The sequence below is a fragment of the Sceloporus occidentalis genome, unplaced genomic scaffold (genome assembly GCF_023333645.1).
Source record: "Sceloporus occidentalis isolate IW3139 unplaced genomic scaffold, rSceOcc1.0.p SCAF_6, whole genome shotgun sequence".
NCBI classification, from domain to species: domain Eukaryota; kingdom Metazoa; phylum Chordata; class Lepidosauria; order Squamata; family Phrynosomatidae; genus Sceloporus; species Sceloporus occidentalis.
This window is the reverse complement of record NW_028316986.1, coordinates 2,460,277-2,475,249: the sequence shown is the minus strand read 5'-3', so window position 1 is coordinate 2,475,249 and position 14,973 is coordinate 2,460,277. Positions and strand designations below refer to the sequence as shown.

General features: G+C 46.2%; 1 protein-coding gene across 1 annotated transcript in view; it reads left to right on the top strand.

Moving 5' to 3' along the window:
• The first annotated feature begins 9,626 nt into the window (after positions 1 to 9,626).
• DRC1 (dynein regulatory complex subunit 1) overlaps positions 9,627 to 14,973 on the top strand; it is a 41,579-nt gene continuing 36,232 nt past the window's right edge. Inside the window, exons 1-2 of the mRNA XM_089528719.1 lie at positions 9,627 to 9,926; positions 12,869 to 12,956. Coding sequence (XP_089384845.1) covers positions 9,670 to 9,926; positions 12,869 to 12,956 — 345 coding nt within the window. The 5' untranslated portion in view covers positions 9,627 to 9,669. The remainder of the gene's footprint in view (positions 9,927 to 12,868; positions 12,957 to 14,973) is intronic.

The window sequence follows — 14,973 nt, the reverse complement described above, 5'->3', positions numbered from 1 at the left end:
ATTGTTTGTTGCTTCCTTCAAGAATGAAATTAAGAAATAATCACATCATCTATAGCACCTTAATCTGGCCTTCCTATTAATCACAGAATCATAGAATTGTAAGATGGGTCTCCGCTCTCTCAGCTAATTACTTTGCAATTCAAATCAGGACAGTTGGAAGGTATGATATAAGAGCTCTCTCCAGTTTTCATTCAAGGAAGCCCAATGGCAAGACTAGTGAGGCTCAGGGCTCATTCCCACTTACATTTGGACTGGTTTGCAATTCACCTTTGCTCCATGTTGATAAATTGATTCCCAAAGGTCCCACTATGGAAGTGGATCTTTTCATTATCCCCTTGTAATCGTTTCTTTTTTGGCATGATTGTCATCCCCACTAGTTTGCGCCACTTCAAAATGCATGTCAATCATCTGCACGTCATCAGTGACATAAGTGTCAGCCTGGGCAGCCCAGCTTGGGAAAAATATATATATATATATATATATATATATATATATATATATAAATTGATAGAAGATTCGATTCATTGGTTTTGTGACTACTTGCCTCACCGATTGCAAGTAGCTGCAAAATCAATAAAATGAATTGTCTATCCATTTTTTTAAATACACCAGAAGCACAAAGGCAGCACTGGGGGGGGGGGGGGGATGGTGGATCTGCCAAAAACACCCCTCTGCCATTACTCCCTCCCTTCCAGAAGGATGCGATTCAGATCCATCGTTCCCACTTCTTGAACACGCTCCAGAATCTGTTCTTTCCAAAAGAACCGCTAGGAAACTAGTGTCTAGAAAAACCAGGGTTTTTTTGTGTCTGCCTCGCTTTATCGCAACAGAAATCAATCAAAGTAGGATCGGAACCAGTTTCAAATGGGAATGATGGTCATATAAACCGATCAGCAATGTGCTTTAAATCATAGTGGGAATGAGCCCTCAGAAGCTGTGGCTTGTCCAAAAGGCAATAGCTAGACTGCTGACAGGAACCATTAATGCTGGAGTTGCAGCGACTGAGAATATGCTTCTGTTCTGAGTTCAAGGTGCTGCTACAACATTGGAAGCCCTAAATGGTTTGGTAGACCCTTGGCATGGGAAGGAATTCTGCTCCCTGTATCCGCTGCCCAAGGACACCCCCCTGCGTCTACCTGGACCATGGCTTTCTTTGCAATCACATCACACTTGTCTAAGTGTTGTTGTGTGCCTTCAAGTCATTTCTGACATATGGCAATGCTAAGGCAAACCATCATGGGGTTTTCTTGGCCAGCTTTGTCCAGAGGTCATTTGCCTTTGCCTTCCTCCGAGGCTGAGAGAGAGTGACTCGCCTAAGGAGTCGCCAGTTTCATTTTCTAAACCAAATCCCATTCCCAGTGCAGAATAAGTCCTAAACAATTAATCCTCCCTGAAAATTAGGTCATTTTTAAAATATATACTGTATATATTGATAAATATAACATAACATTATTCAAAACTAAACATTCTAAACTTAAAGTTAGACTTAAAACAAATAATATAATAAATAAGCAGACATTCATTCTGAAGGTAATTTGTTCCCATTTTCTCAAACAGTGTGTTTCTTCTGTTCTTCCTAATCTAACTACGCTTGGAGTAATAGTATACTTTTCTCTCGGTCTGTTTCTTCTATTATTTAACCTTCTTGATTCTATCGTTAATCATTCTACCAAACCAGTTTCCCTAAATAGTCCAGTCCAATATTAAATCCTGTTAAAACCAATAATGGACATTATTCCCCACTTGGTACTTAAATATTTCATGACCAGATCCCAAGTGTCTACAAATCTTCCTAGGCTTCCCTATTTTATTAAACATGTCAGTTTGTCCAATTCGACCATTTCCAGCAATTTTATTAGCCGTTCTTGTACAGAAGAATATTATTTGTATTAATTTACACTTTTATAGTATTTTTTTTATCTTTGTTATAGTAATATTTTATTAATTTTATAATGTTGCTTGTGGTTTTAGATTTTGCGTAGTAGGCAGGCTTTTGTTTCTACAGTGGACCCTTGTTATATGCTGGGGTTTGGTTCCAAGATCCCCCGTGGATAACAAAATCCGTGGATGCTCAAGCCCCATTAAATATAATGACAGAAAAATGGTGTCCCTTATGAAAAATGGAAAATCAAGATTTGATCATTGAAATTTATACTTTTTGGAACACTTTCAAACCCTGTGTGCTTGAATCCGTGTATAAAAAATCTGCGTATAAGAAGGACCAGCTGTATTTTGTTTTCTCTCCTCTGTAAAGCACTATGTAAAGCCTATGGCACTATACAAATAATAATAATAATAATAATAATAATAATAAATAATAGCACTCTCTCCAAATGATGTCCTTTTTGAGGACTTTCTCATCGCAAAGAGGGAAAAAATAGCAAACTTGTTGGTTCTGGTTGCATGTGGGAATGAAGTTTTCAGAGATCTACATCTTTCCTATGGAGAGGAAGGTTGATGCCCCAGGAAAGAAATGGAAAATCAGAGATGGAGAGGAACTGGGTCTCCTACCGCAGGCGGCTTCCGTTTCTGATCTTCTGGAGAGATCTCTTTTTTCCCCACAGAGAAATACATCCACAAAACGGTCCCCTGTCTAAACGCTCGAGTGACCCACTGCCCAGGTGTCCAAGCACTTGGCAACCGGTTCTAATCCTGCGTGACCTCACTCCCACATCACAAGCGGCAGAAGAGCGAAGGAAGGAAGGAAGGAAGGCCACACTGGGACTCCTGCGGCCACAGGTCCCTTGGGGACAAAGGTACTTCTTTCCTTTGCAGGGTTTTATTCGTACTGTTGGAACTTATAGGTACTTCATCTTTTTTAGAATTACTGGGGTTTATCACATGGAGGTTTTTGCATCTCAGATCTGGGGGGGACTCCTGGTTCAGCTATGCGAATTCACGTCGTAATGTGAATGTTTTATCACACCTGGTTGCCCTTCCGTTGCCCTTCCGAATTGAGGGGGAATCGAATCCAAGGCAAGTCACGTGATGCGGATTCATGCAAAGCAGAGTGAGTGCAAATTGTATTACCACACCAGTGGGATTCAACGATTAGAATCGGCACCCTTGCACATGCTCAGTGGGGGGCTGAACGCTTCGTGACCTTGTACGTTTCCAGGGTGAAAAGGGGTGCAAGTTCTTGTTCCCTGTTTCGCATGATTGCGTGAATATTTGCCTTGTGAATATTTCTGTGTCTTCTTCATCCCCCTTTTTTATTTTCCCTTCCATTTCAGCAATTTCAACACACACATAGACAGACAGACAGACAGACATATCTGTATATTCACATTCATGCACATACACACATATAAAAAATGAGTTGCCCTGAAAGTGAAAGGACCACAGAAAGGAAATGGGGGAAATTGCATTGCTGCACCATGGGAAATTTGCAACCCGGGGGTTGTACCAGAGCAGAAGCAAAGTTGCCTTAGATGCTGCTGCAAAAAACCACACAACACCAACTTGGAAGAAAGGCCACAACTTTATTAGCAAGCCATTGGTATGGGTTGGCACAAAGCATGAGGTCAGGATCTGCGAAATCAAACAACCCGATGTTGTCTGATTAACCAACCTGGCACCCACCAGGCGCTTGGGATGACCTAGGGGCTAAGGAACACAAATGGACCGCAAACCATGCCATGCGTTCACATATTCACTAAGCCCCTAGTCACCGGGAGGCGCACCCGCGTTATGGCCCCCGCAATGGCCATACGCCTGCCCAATTCGCCCCCGGGTACCTAGTGACTCCCAGACCAGAGCACCATGGCCCTGGTACCTACACCGTGCCGATCCTGGCCTATGCTGCCGCCCAAAGTTGTGACAAAAAACCCACAAGACAGCGGTGGGTGGGTGGGCGGGGGAAGCTACTCCGGTCTTCCTCCTTTCCTTCTTGGCTCCGCTCCATGCGAAGCCAAGCGCCGACTGAGGGGACGGGGCCGACAGTGTTGCCAACAAGCCTCGGAGATAATTCCCGGAAATGCTTGTCCAAAACCCGCTGAATCCCCTCACATCACACTGAATTTTCAGTCACAATTCCCAGAAAATTCCCATAATGTTAAAATGGCGGATGTTTTGCAAATAAACGTAAATATAATTGAATAAAAATAATTGTAACTTATTTCAACTCTCAAAATCACCATTGAACCAAACAAAGAATCTTTCAGTCCTTTTAAGATCTTTATTTTGACATGAAGGGGGTTCAGGAAGCTTTGTGCCAAATAGAAATGTGTTCGGCTGCAACCGCACTGCAGAAATAAATCCAGTTTGACACCCTTTTAATTGCCATGGCTCAGTGCTAGGGAATCCTGGGAATTCTAGTTTTGTGAGACATTTTACCTTCTCTCTCAGCAAACTCTGGTGTGACAACAAACTACAATTCCCAGGATTTCATAGCACTGGGCCATGGCAGTAAAAACAGTATGAAACTGGATTGTCTCTGGAGTCTGGAGTGAAGATGCAGCCTGAGTTGGGTCCAAGACACACAGAAGAAATAAACCAGTTTAAGACTGCTTTAACTGCCCTGGCTCAGTGCTAGAGAACCCTGGGAATTGTAGTTTTGTGAGAAAGAGCTCTGGTGCCACAATGAACTACAATTCCCATGCATCTGAGGAAATACCCTAAAGTCTAGGAAAGCTCATGCTGCCAACTTTTCTTTCAGTGAGTCTCAAAGGTGCTACAAGATCTCTCTATCATCATCACCATTATTATTATTATCATTATTATCATTATCAAATCCAAATGCAGCTTAAGAACTGGACTTAAATTGGCAACACTGAATCCTGTAGACTCATTCTCTGGGGCTGTGATATGGAAGTGTGCAGGCAATTCCCTTGTTCAACCAGGGAATCCTGGGAATTGTAGTTTGTTGTGAAATGTATGTATATATGTGTGTGTCTGTGTTTGACTGTGTATATATATATATGTGTGTGTATATGTTTGTGTGTGTGTGTGTGTGTGTGTATATATTGCGTGTGTGTGTGTGTACCTTGAAGTCTGAAGAATAGCAAAGACAATCTGACAAGAAAGAGGGCAAGGCAGGCAGGCAATTGGGAAGCCAGCCACAGGCACAGCAAGCCATGCCTTCCTCACTCCTCACAGCAACATGCTGCAACCCACTGTAGCCTCAGAGCCACAGCGCAAGCAACCCAGGCAGCAACAGCAGCATATGCCTGCCTTTCTTCCCGCCTCCACCCTGGAATCATTCTCAAAAGCCCCAGAATCCCCCATATTTCCATATCCTTGGAAAGAGTTCAATCAGAACATCCACTTTTTGCAAAGGTAAATTCTGCTCGGATAAATAACTAGCTAGCTGTAACTCTGCCCTTTTTTGTAGGTAACTTGTTTTTGGTAAGGCAACCACGTCTTTCACATCGAGGTCTCCTTTAATTTCTCTGAGCTTAATAGCATGTTTATCAGTTGAATTATGTTTCTGGATATCACTTCTATGAGCTGTGATGTGTACGTCACACAATCTACAATAAGCTAGTTCATGCTCTCCAGATTTCTTCGTAGATTTCTCTAGCCATCCTTTGAATTCTGGCACACTGAGCCACTTTGATGAAAACTTTTTAAAATACATTTTTTTTTGTGGCTCAGAACATGAGGTATCCATTGGTTCTGTGACAGAATCCTTTTCCTCTTCAGGAACTTGTGGAGGCCTAACAGTAACACTTCTGCTATCACTTGACTCCACATTGGACAATTTTTCTTGCTTTTTGGCTGTAACTCCTGATGGACCAGGTTGTTCTTCCAGCTGTGGGGAAAAAAACGATCAAGGAGGTACCTACAGTACATAGCCTATAAGCCAAATCATATAAAATTACATAAGAAGTGAATTATTATGCAGTCTAGTATCACTCCACAAGGAAAACAACAACTAATTTTTTTCTATATTCATTCAATTATAAAAAGTTTAAATTTTGGTAGGCTATATTAATATATATTAATATAACAACAACTTGCAACAGGACTGTCAAGAAAGAATGTTGATCTATGAGATATAAGATCCATTTAAATTAACCCAAATAGTGTAAACTGCACAGATTATCCTGGCATTTTATTAGTTTGGGTTATAGTTTGCTATTATTCAATAAAATTATTACTGTATTAAATAATTTAGCAATTTAAGTATGCTTGTTTGTTTACTTATTTGTTCAAAGTCTAAAGAAACTGATGATATTATTTCAGAATCTTACCTCAGGTTTAGATTTTTTTATGACAAAACGGTCCATTCTTCCATTTGGAAACAAGCAAAAAACAGACAAACAAAAAACAGCTAGGTTAGGCTAACTACTAGTGATAAGACAAGTCTTAGATAACCACAAATGTACACACACAGGCCAGTTGCCATAACCACCATGGCCAAGAAGCAACAATAATTCAAGCTAGCTTTACCAGAAAGTATTATTATATTATTTATAATTTTATATAATGCTGTAGATTTGCACAGCGCTGTATGTACAAATAATAAATAAAGAGTCAACCTGCCTATGGCTTACAATCTAAAAAATAATAGGATAATACATATAAAATACATAGCAATACAGGAAATGGTTCAATAAAACAGGCAAAAAAAGAAGAAGAACATAGCAAGTGAGAATCACACAATGCTTGGGAATGCATCTCTGAACAGGATGGTCTTCAACTCCATTTTGAAGCTGGTTAAAGAAGTGATAAGGGCCCTTGCTTGCAAATTATTGAGCAAATCTCTGCAGTGTGGAGGGTCTGGACTGGCAATTCCCTTGTTCAACCAGGGAATCCTGGGAATTGTAGTTTGTTGTGACATGAGACACTGCTTTTACTGGCAGCCAGGGCTCCATGCATGAAATTCTGGGCTTGGTGGTTTGTTGTGCCCAGAATCCCATCATCGCAGGGAGCCTTGCAGTTAGAAGCAGTGCCAAACTGGATTGTTTCTGCAGTATGGATGGCAATGGAAAAGAGAACGAAAAAGAGAGCCACAAAACAAACTTCTTGGAAGACAGAGCAGGGATGCCAACTGACCAGGTGCTCTGCCCATGCTCAGAGGCATATTTAATCACTAACACACACACACAGTCTCAGGGACATCACATTCACATCACACAACTAACTAGTAGGGCAGCCCATGGAAGGGAGGGAAGATGGAGATAAACACATCCCTGATTATTCTACCCAGGTGCTCTGCCCATGCTCAGAAGCACCTTTCCACCTCTTTTTCTCCTCCATTCTTCTACTTTTTCCCTACTAGATTTTCCTCCCATCGACCCAAATGGTCCTCCTCACAGTACAACAACAACCCTGAGAGGTAGGCTTGGGGCACTCTGCCCAAGCTCAGGAATTCAGAAATTCAAATGTCACTCTCAGGCACACACAGTAGTCCCAACATCAACCCATGATACCATGATCAACTATTGCCTTTGTGATTGTGTGCCTTAAAACTTATGGCTTACTTGGAAATTCAAGGCAATTGGGATTAAGCCAGCCAAATCCCTCACTCCTCCTGGGCAACACTTTGTGCCTGGGTTGGTTGCTTGCCCAATGCCTGCTGCCTCTCTCTCTCTCCAGCAGCCGCTTTGCCTGGAGCGGAGCCTGAATGCCTGAGGGGGGGGGGGCAATCAATCACTGTCCTCCTCTCTCTCTGATTGGCTGAAAAAACTGTGAGTGTGATTCCAGAGTTGGTTGGTTTGCTCTTTGCTCCGTTCTGAACAAGTTCTGGCTCTCAAAGGGAGTCGTTGGAGAGAGAGAGAGACTAGTGTGTTTTTTCTTCAGCCCTCTTTCTGATTGGCTGAAACTGTTACAATCCAAAGGGTTGGTTGCATGCTGCAGGCAGCTTTCAGGCTGGAGCTGAAAGTCGCCCAAAATGCACTGAAATAGAGGAGGGCACGGAAATCACACCAAAAGCTCTGAAAAGTCACCGTTTTCGTGTGAAAGTCGCGAAATTGGCAACACTGGGGGCCGACAACGTGGCCTAAATAGAGGCCTAGGCCCCGCCCCCTCCAATGTGCAGTGCGGGGCTCCTCCTCCAGGGCAGCCCAACCAATGAGCTGCCCTGGAGGACCGGAAGTCCCACACCACAAAGTCCGGCTCCCAGAGCGTCGCGGGGCGGAAGGGCCGCCCCTTCCGCCCCGTGCACCAATAGGGAGCCGGGGAAGCCCCAGAGCATTCTGGGGCTTGTAGTTTATTGCCGATTCTTGGACAAAACGGCCTGCCCCGCAGCGAGGCGGCCGTCTTTTGCATTCCACACCAGACCAATTTGGAGTGAAATAGAAGTGAGCTTGGAAGTGATTTCTGTGAATTCGCTTGTTACTGATTTCACCAAAATGAGGGGTCACTTTGGAATCACTGCGGAAACGCCATGGAAGGAGCCCCCATAGAAAGGAATAGTGTCTGATAAAACATTCACGTTTTCATAATAATAAATAATAATACATTTTTATTTATATACCGCCCTGTGGCGAACCAATCCGGGCAGTTTACAGCATTAAAATAACATACAGCATAAAAGCAATTTATTTATTTATTTCCCTCCCCCCTTAAAAAGTTATTAAACAACATATCTAATTTAAAACCTGCATCACATGAATCTGCATCGTCGGACCTGCAGTCACGTCGGACCTGAGCTGCAAAAAGCTGCAAAAACGTCGGTGTGATAAGGTTCATAGAATAATAATAATAATAATAATAATTTGTTTTATTTATATACCGCTATTCCAAAGATCATAGCGGTGAACAGCAAGTAAGCTAATCAGCCCCCAACAGTCTGGGTACTCATTTTAGCGACCTCGCTAGAGTTGGAAGAGACCATAAAGGCCATCTAAATCAAAACATCCCCAACAGAGCGCAGTGCCCCCAATGCCTCGCCTCCTCAGGAGTTCCAGAAGGATACCATGGTTGATGGTATCAAAGGCCGCTGAGAGGTCCAAGAGCACCAACAGGGCCACACTTCCCCCATCGATACCCAGACGAAGATCATTGACTAAGGCGACCATGGCTGTCTCAACTCCGTATCCTGACCTGAAGCCGGTTTGAAATGGATCTAGATAATCAGTTTCATCCCAAACTGCTTGGAGTTGGTTTGGAACTGCTCTCTCGATCACCTTACCCAGAAAAGGAAGAAGGGAGACTGGCCTATAGTTGTTTTTATCCACGGGGAAGGCTTCTTTAATAATAATAATAATAATAATAATAAAATGTATTTATCTTTCCCGCTTCTCCCTTTGGAGTGGTTTACCAGTGCCTCCTTTGGCAGAGTACTAATAAAAATAAAGTGCTAGTAGTCATTTTGTGATATGACACAATTCATTTGACACCTGGGCTTGGCTTGACAATAACAGTACATGTGGAAGGGATGTAGGAGTCCAAGTAGACCACAAGGTGAACCTGAGCCAACACTGCGATGCGGCAGCTAAAAAGGCCAATGCGATTCGAGGCTGCATCAATCAGAGTCTAGTGCTGAAATGTCAAACGGAGCCGGACGTGACGAGTCGCTCGCGGACGCCACTCACAGACCGTAACTCTATAGACGCGGGAGTGGTGCTGCGCATGCGTAAAAGCGAAGGCGTCTCTTTCTGTCTCTCGCGCTCTATGTACGTCAGAGGCGCGCGCGGCGTAGCTCCGTCGCCTAGCAACGCCGTCTCCCCGGCAACGGTCTCGGGCCCAGTGAGGCCTAGCGGGGCTGGTGACGCCGCCGGGATGATGGAGGAGGAGGAGGAGGAGGAGGAGGCCGCGGGGGCCGAGGAGAGCCTGGAGGAGGCGGAGGCGGGCGCCGCGGCGGAGGCCCCCGGGGAGCGGGAAGGGTCTGGGGGCGCGGCGAGCGGAGGGGCCGCCAGCGCCGCAGGGGAGGCCCCTCCGCAGCGCATCCGCGTCCCCAACATCAACTCCGACGACCCCCAGGAGCGCATCGCCGCCAGGCGCCTCCGCATCGCAGCGCGCCTCGAGGCCAAGCGCAGGCAAGCCCTCCGGAGCCCCTCATCATGGGCCCCCTTCGCCCGGGACTACACTTCCCATTATCCACCGCCACAGAGGGCATATTGAGCCCCCTTCTCCTGGTACTACACTTCCCATTATCCACCGCCACAGAGGACATATTGAGCCCCCTTCTCCAGGGACTACACTTCCCATTATCCATCGCCACAGAGGGCATATTGAGCCCCCTTCTCCTGGTACTACACTTCCCATTATCCACCGCCACAGAGGACATATTGAGCCCCCTTCTCCTGGTACTACACTTCCCATTATCCACCGCCACAGAGGACATATTGAGCCCCCTTCTCCTGGTACTACACTTCCCATTATCCACCGCCACAGAGGACATATTGAGCCCCCTTCTCCTGGTACTACACTTCCCATTATCCACCGCCACAGAGGGCATATCGAGCCCCCTTCTCCAGGGACTACACTTCCCATTATCCACCGCCACAGAGGGCATATTGAGCCCCTTTCTCCAGGGACTACACTTCCCATTATCCATCGCCACAGAGGGCATATTGAGCCCCCTTCTCCTGGTACTACACTTCCCATTATCCACCGCCACAGAGGACATATTGAGCCCCCTTCTCCTGGTACTACACTTCCCATTATCCACCGCCACAGAGGACATATTGAGCCCCCTTCTGGTACTACACTTCCCATTATCCACCGCCACAGAGGGCATATTGAGCCCCCTTCTCCTGGTACTACACTTCCCATTATCCACCGCCACAGAGGGCATATCGAGCCCCCTTCTCCAGGGACTACACTTCCCATTATCCACCGCCACAGAGGGCATATTGAGCCCCCTTCTCCAGGGACTACACTTCCCATTATCCACCGCCACAGAGGGCATATCGAGCCCCTTTCTCCAGGGACTACACTTCCCATTATCCACCGCCACAGAGGGCATATCGAGCCCCCTTCTCCAGGGACTACACTTCCCATTATCCACCGCCACAGAGGGCATATTGAGCCCCTTTCTCCAGGGACTACACTTCCCATTATCCACCGCCACAGAGGACATATTGAGCCCCCTTCTCCTGGTACTACACTTCCCATTATCCACCGCCACAGAGGGCATATCGAGCCCCCTTCTCCAGGGACTACACTTCCCATTATCCACCGCCACAGAGGGCATATTGAGCCCCCTTCTCCAGGGACTACACTTCCCATTATCCACCGCCACAGAGGGCATATCGAGCCCCCTTCTCCAGGGACTACACTTCCCATTATCCACCGCCACAGAAAGCATATCGAGCCCCTTTCTCCAGGGACTACACTTCCCATTATCCACCGCCACAGAGGGCATATCGAGCCCCCTTCTCCAGGGACTACACTTCCCATTATCCACCGCCACAGAGGGCATATTGAGCCCCTTTCTCCAGGGACTACACTTCCCATTATCCACCGCCACAGAGGGCATATTGAGCCCCTTTCTCCAGGGACTACACTTCCCATTATCCACCGCCACAGAGGACATATTGAGCCCCCTTCTCCTGGTACTACACTTCCCATTATCCACCGCCACAGAGGACATATTGAGCCCCCTTCTCCTGGTATTACACTTCCCATTATCCACCGCCACAGAGGGCATATCGAGCCCCCTTCTCCAGGGACTACACTTCCCATTATCCACCGCCACAGAGGGCATATTGAGCCCCCTTCTCCAGGGACTACACTTCCCATTATCCACCGCCACAGAGGGCATATCGAGCCCCCTTCTCCTGGTATTACACTTCCCATTATCCACCGCCACAGAGGGCATATCGAGCCCCCTTCTCCAGGGACTACACTTCCCATTATCCACCGCCACAGAGGGCATATTGAGCCCCTTTCTCCAGAGACTACACTTCCCATTATCCACCGCCACAGAGGGCATATTGAGCCCCCTTCTCCTGGTACTACACTTCCCATTATCCACCGCCACAGAGGGCATATCGAGCCCCCTTCTCCAGGGACTACACTTCCCATTATCCACCGCCACAGAGGGCATATTGAGCCCCCTTCTCCAGGGACTACACTTCCCATTATCCACCGCCACAGAGGGCATATCGAGCCCCTTTCTCCAGGGACTACACTTCCCATTATCCACCGCCACAGAGGGCATATCGAGCCCCCTTCTCCAGGGACTACACTTCCCATTATCCACCGCCACAGAGGGCATATTGAGCCCCTTTCTCCAGGGACTACACTTCCCATTATCCACCACCACAGAGGGCATATTGAGCCCCCTTCTCCAGGGACTACACTTCCCATTATCCACTGCCACAGAGGGCATATCGAGTCCCCTTCTGGTACTACACTCCCTGTTATCCACCGCCACATAGAGCATATTGAGCCCCCTTCTCCAGGGACTACAGATCCCATTATCCGCCAACGCAGCTCTTGAACGACTAGAGTCCCCATCATCCACAAGCAGAGCTGCTGGGGGAACACATCTCCCATTATCTCAGCACAGCAGCCAGGGGACTACACTTCCCATTACCCACCGCAAAGCCTCTGGGGGAAACTAGAGGCCCATTGCCTGCTACTGCACTTCACATGATCCACTGGCACTGCTGCCAGGGACCAGAGTCCCCATCATCCTTCAGTACAGCTGCTGGGGAAAGCTAGAGCTCCCATCAGCCACCAGCCCCATTGCCCAGGGGGACTGCACTTCCCATTATCCCTCAAGAACAAGGCTGCCTCCCTGAAGAGAGCAAATTCGTCAATGAACTGGAGATGAAAACACAGTCTTTTGCCAAAAGGGCTTCTTCCCGATTCCCTCACTTTCCGCCTGGATCCTGACCGGTTTTCGCGCGTCGCCATCGAAAGGCAATTGCCAAACTGTCCCTAGTGCCCCCCTGGATGACCTTCCATTGGGACCAGTTTACCCTTCCCATTTCCCCGTGCAAAAAAGCCCCTCTTTCCTTCCTTCTAGGGAGGCCCTTGGGGAAGATGCTGAAGCCAAGAAGCTGGTGGAGGAAGAGCAGAGCAGGAGCCGCAAACAGACGGAGGAGAGCCGGCAGGTGAGGCCTTTGGGCAGCAGAGGGCATCCCTGCCGATCAGGCTTTGGGCCTCGCTCTGCCATCTTGGGTCGTCTTTGGCCAAACAGCCGGCCTTCCAAAGCCACGGATTCAGTCATCCATGGTTTGAAAATTTTAACAGTAGACGCTCCTCCCTCCATATTTGCAGATTTGATTATTCATGGATTTGGTTAATATGTTCTCTAGGATTATCTAGCTCCTCCAGTGCAACTCTGTGGCCAACTTTAACTACAAGTTGCACTGAAAGACCTAGAGATTCCTAGAGAGGACACTACTAGGCCTTTGTAGCTCCTCCAGCGCAGTTCTGTGGCCAGAGTCTGTCAGACGTTGACCACAGAGTTGCCCTGGAGGAGCTAGAGATGATTCCTAGAGAGGTGTCCTCTTAGGTAAAAACATGGTGTTTTTGTTATTTGCGGTTTTCCCATGTTCACGGGGGTCTTGTGCCCCTGACCCTAGCAATTATGGAGGGACAAGTGTGTATACATTCCAAAAAGCAAGCCTTGATTTTGCCCTTTTAGCTAATAGACACCTGCTGTGCCATTGTATTTAATGGGACTTGAGCATCCATGGATTTTGGTATCCATGGATGGGGGTCCTTGAACCAAACCCCAGCGGATACTAAGGGCCCACTGTATTGGAGTGTCAATTTGAGTTTGTCTCTTGAGGGCTGTCAGGCTGACTGATGAATGGCATCCCTCCCGTTATCACTCCACCTGATGATGGACCAGGTTTCTCAGTGGAAGCGATTTGCTGTGTTCCAGTTGATGGCGTTGGATGAAGGGGGCTGGATTCCATTTATTCTTAGGCCCTTATCACACGAGACGAATCCCAGGCAATAGAAAAATCCTGCAAATGCGGTATGTTTTTCAGACAACATTTCTTCCAAACAGCAATAATGCAAAAATAAAGCAAATGGAAAGTTGGCAAAAATGACACCTTTTGACTTTCAGGAACTTCCCGAAAGTAAAAAGGTGTCGTTTTTGTCGACTTTCCATTCCCTTTATTTTTTCATTATTGCTCTTGGGCACAAATGCATCTGAAAAACATCCCACATTTGCAGGTTTTCTTCTTCTTTTCAAATCCTGTTTCTGCGCAGGATTCATCAAGTGTGATAAGGTCCTTAGTGGCCGAAACTAGTCGAGGGATGATGCTTGTGCTCATGTGAATCAGAACCTCACTTGTAGCTGGGACATCTTAGCAGGCCCAGGTTGCTTTCATTCTTCTTGAAGATAGTTTATAGTTCCTCTATTTATGACAGAGTCATTAAGAGGGGGCTGCCTTCGTGAACTTAATTTTATTTGTGTACAGTTTGAGTATCCCTTGTCCAAAATGATTGGAGCCAGAACTCTTTCAGATTTTGGATTTTTTTGAGGGGGGGGGATTTTGGAATATTTGTATATACATCTTGGAGATGGGACTGAAGTCTAAACAAGGAATTCAATTATGTTTCATAAATATGTTATACCAGAACCAGTGTGGTGTGAGCATAGGACTAGGACTCTGGAGAGCAGGCCATAGAAACCCACTGGGTGACATTGGTTGAGTCATACCCTCTCAGCCCGAGAAAACCCCTTGATAGGTTTGCGTTAGGGTTGACATAAGTAGGAAACAACTTGAAGGTACACAACAACATATACACATAGCCTGAAGGTAATTTTATATAATATATTGAATAATTGTTTATATAAAACAAAGTTTGTGTACATTGAACCGTCAGAGCAAAGGTGTCACTGTCTCAGCCACCCATGAAAAATGTTTTGGATTTTGGAACATTGTGAATTTCAGATTGTCAGATAAGGGATAGTCCACCTGTACTGCTTCTCCGCATATATTATGCTTGAAGTGGTTCACAACAAAAAATGACCCAAAAACCAAACAGACATCAGTACCTTTAAAATTGGAAGTAAGCCACCCCAATTTAAATTATTGCTTGGTCCAGAAAAATGCAACATCTTTAAAAATATGTGTCCTGAGCTAAAGCTGATGGGCAATTTCAACA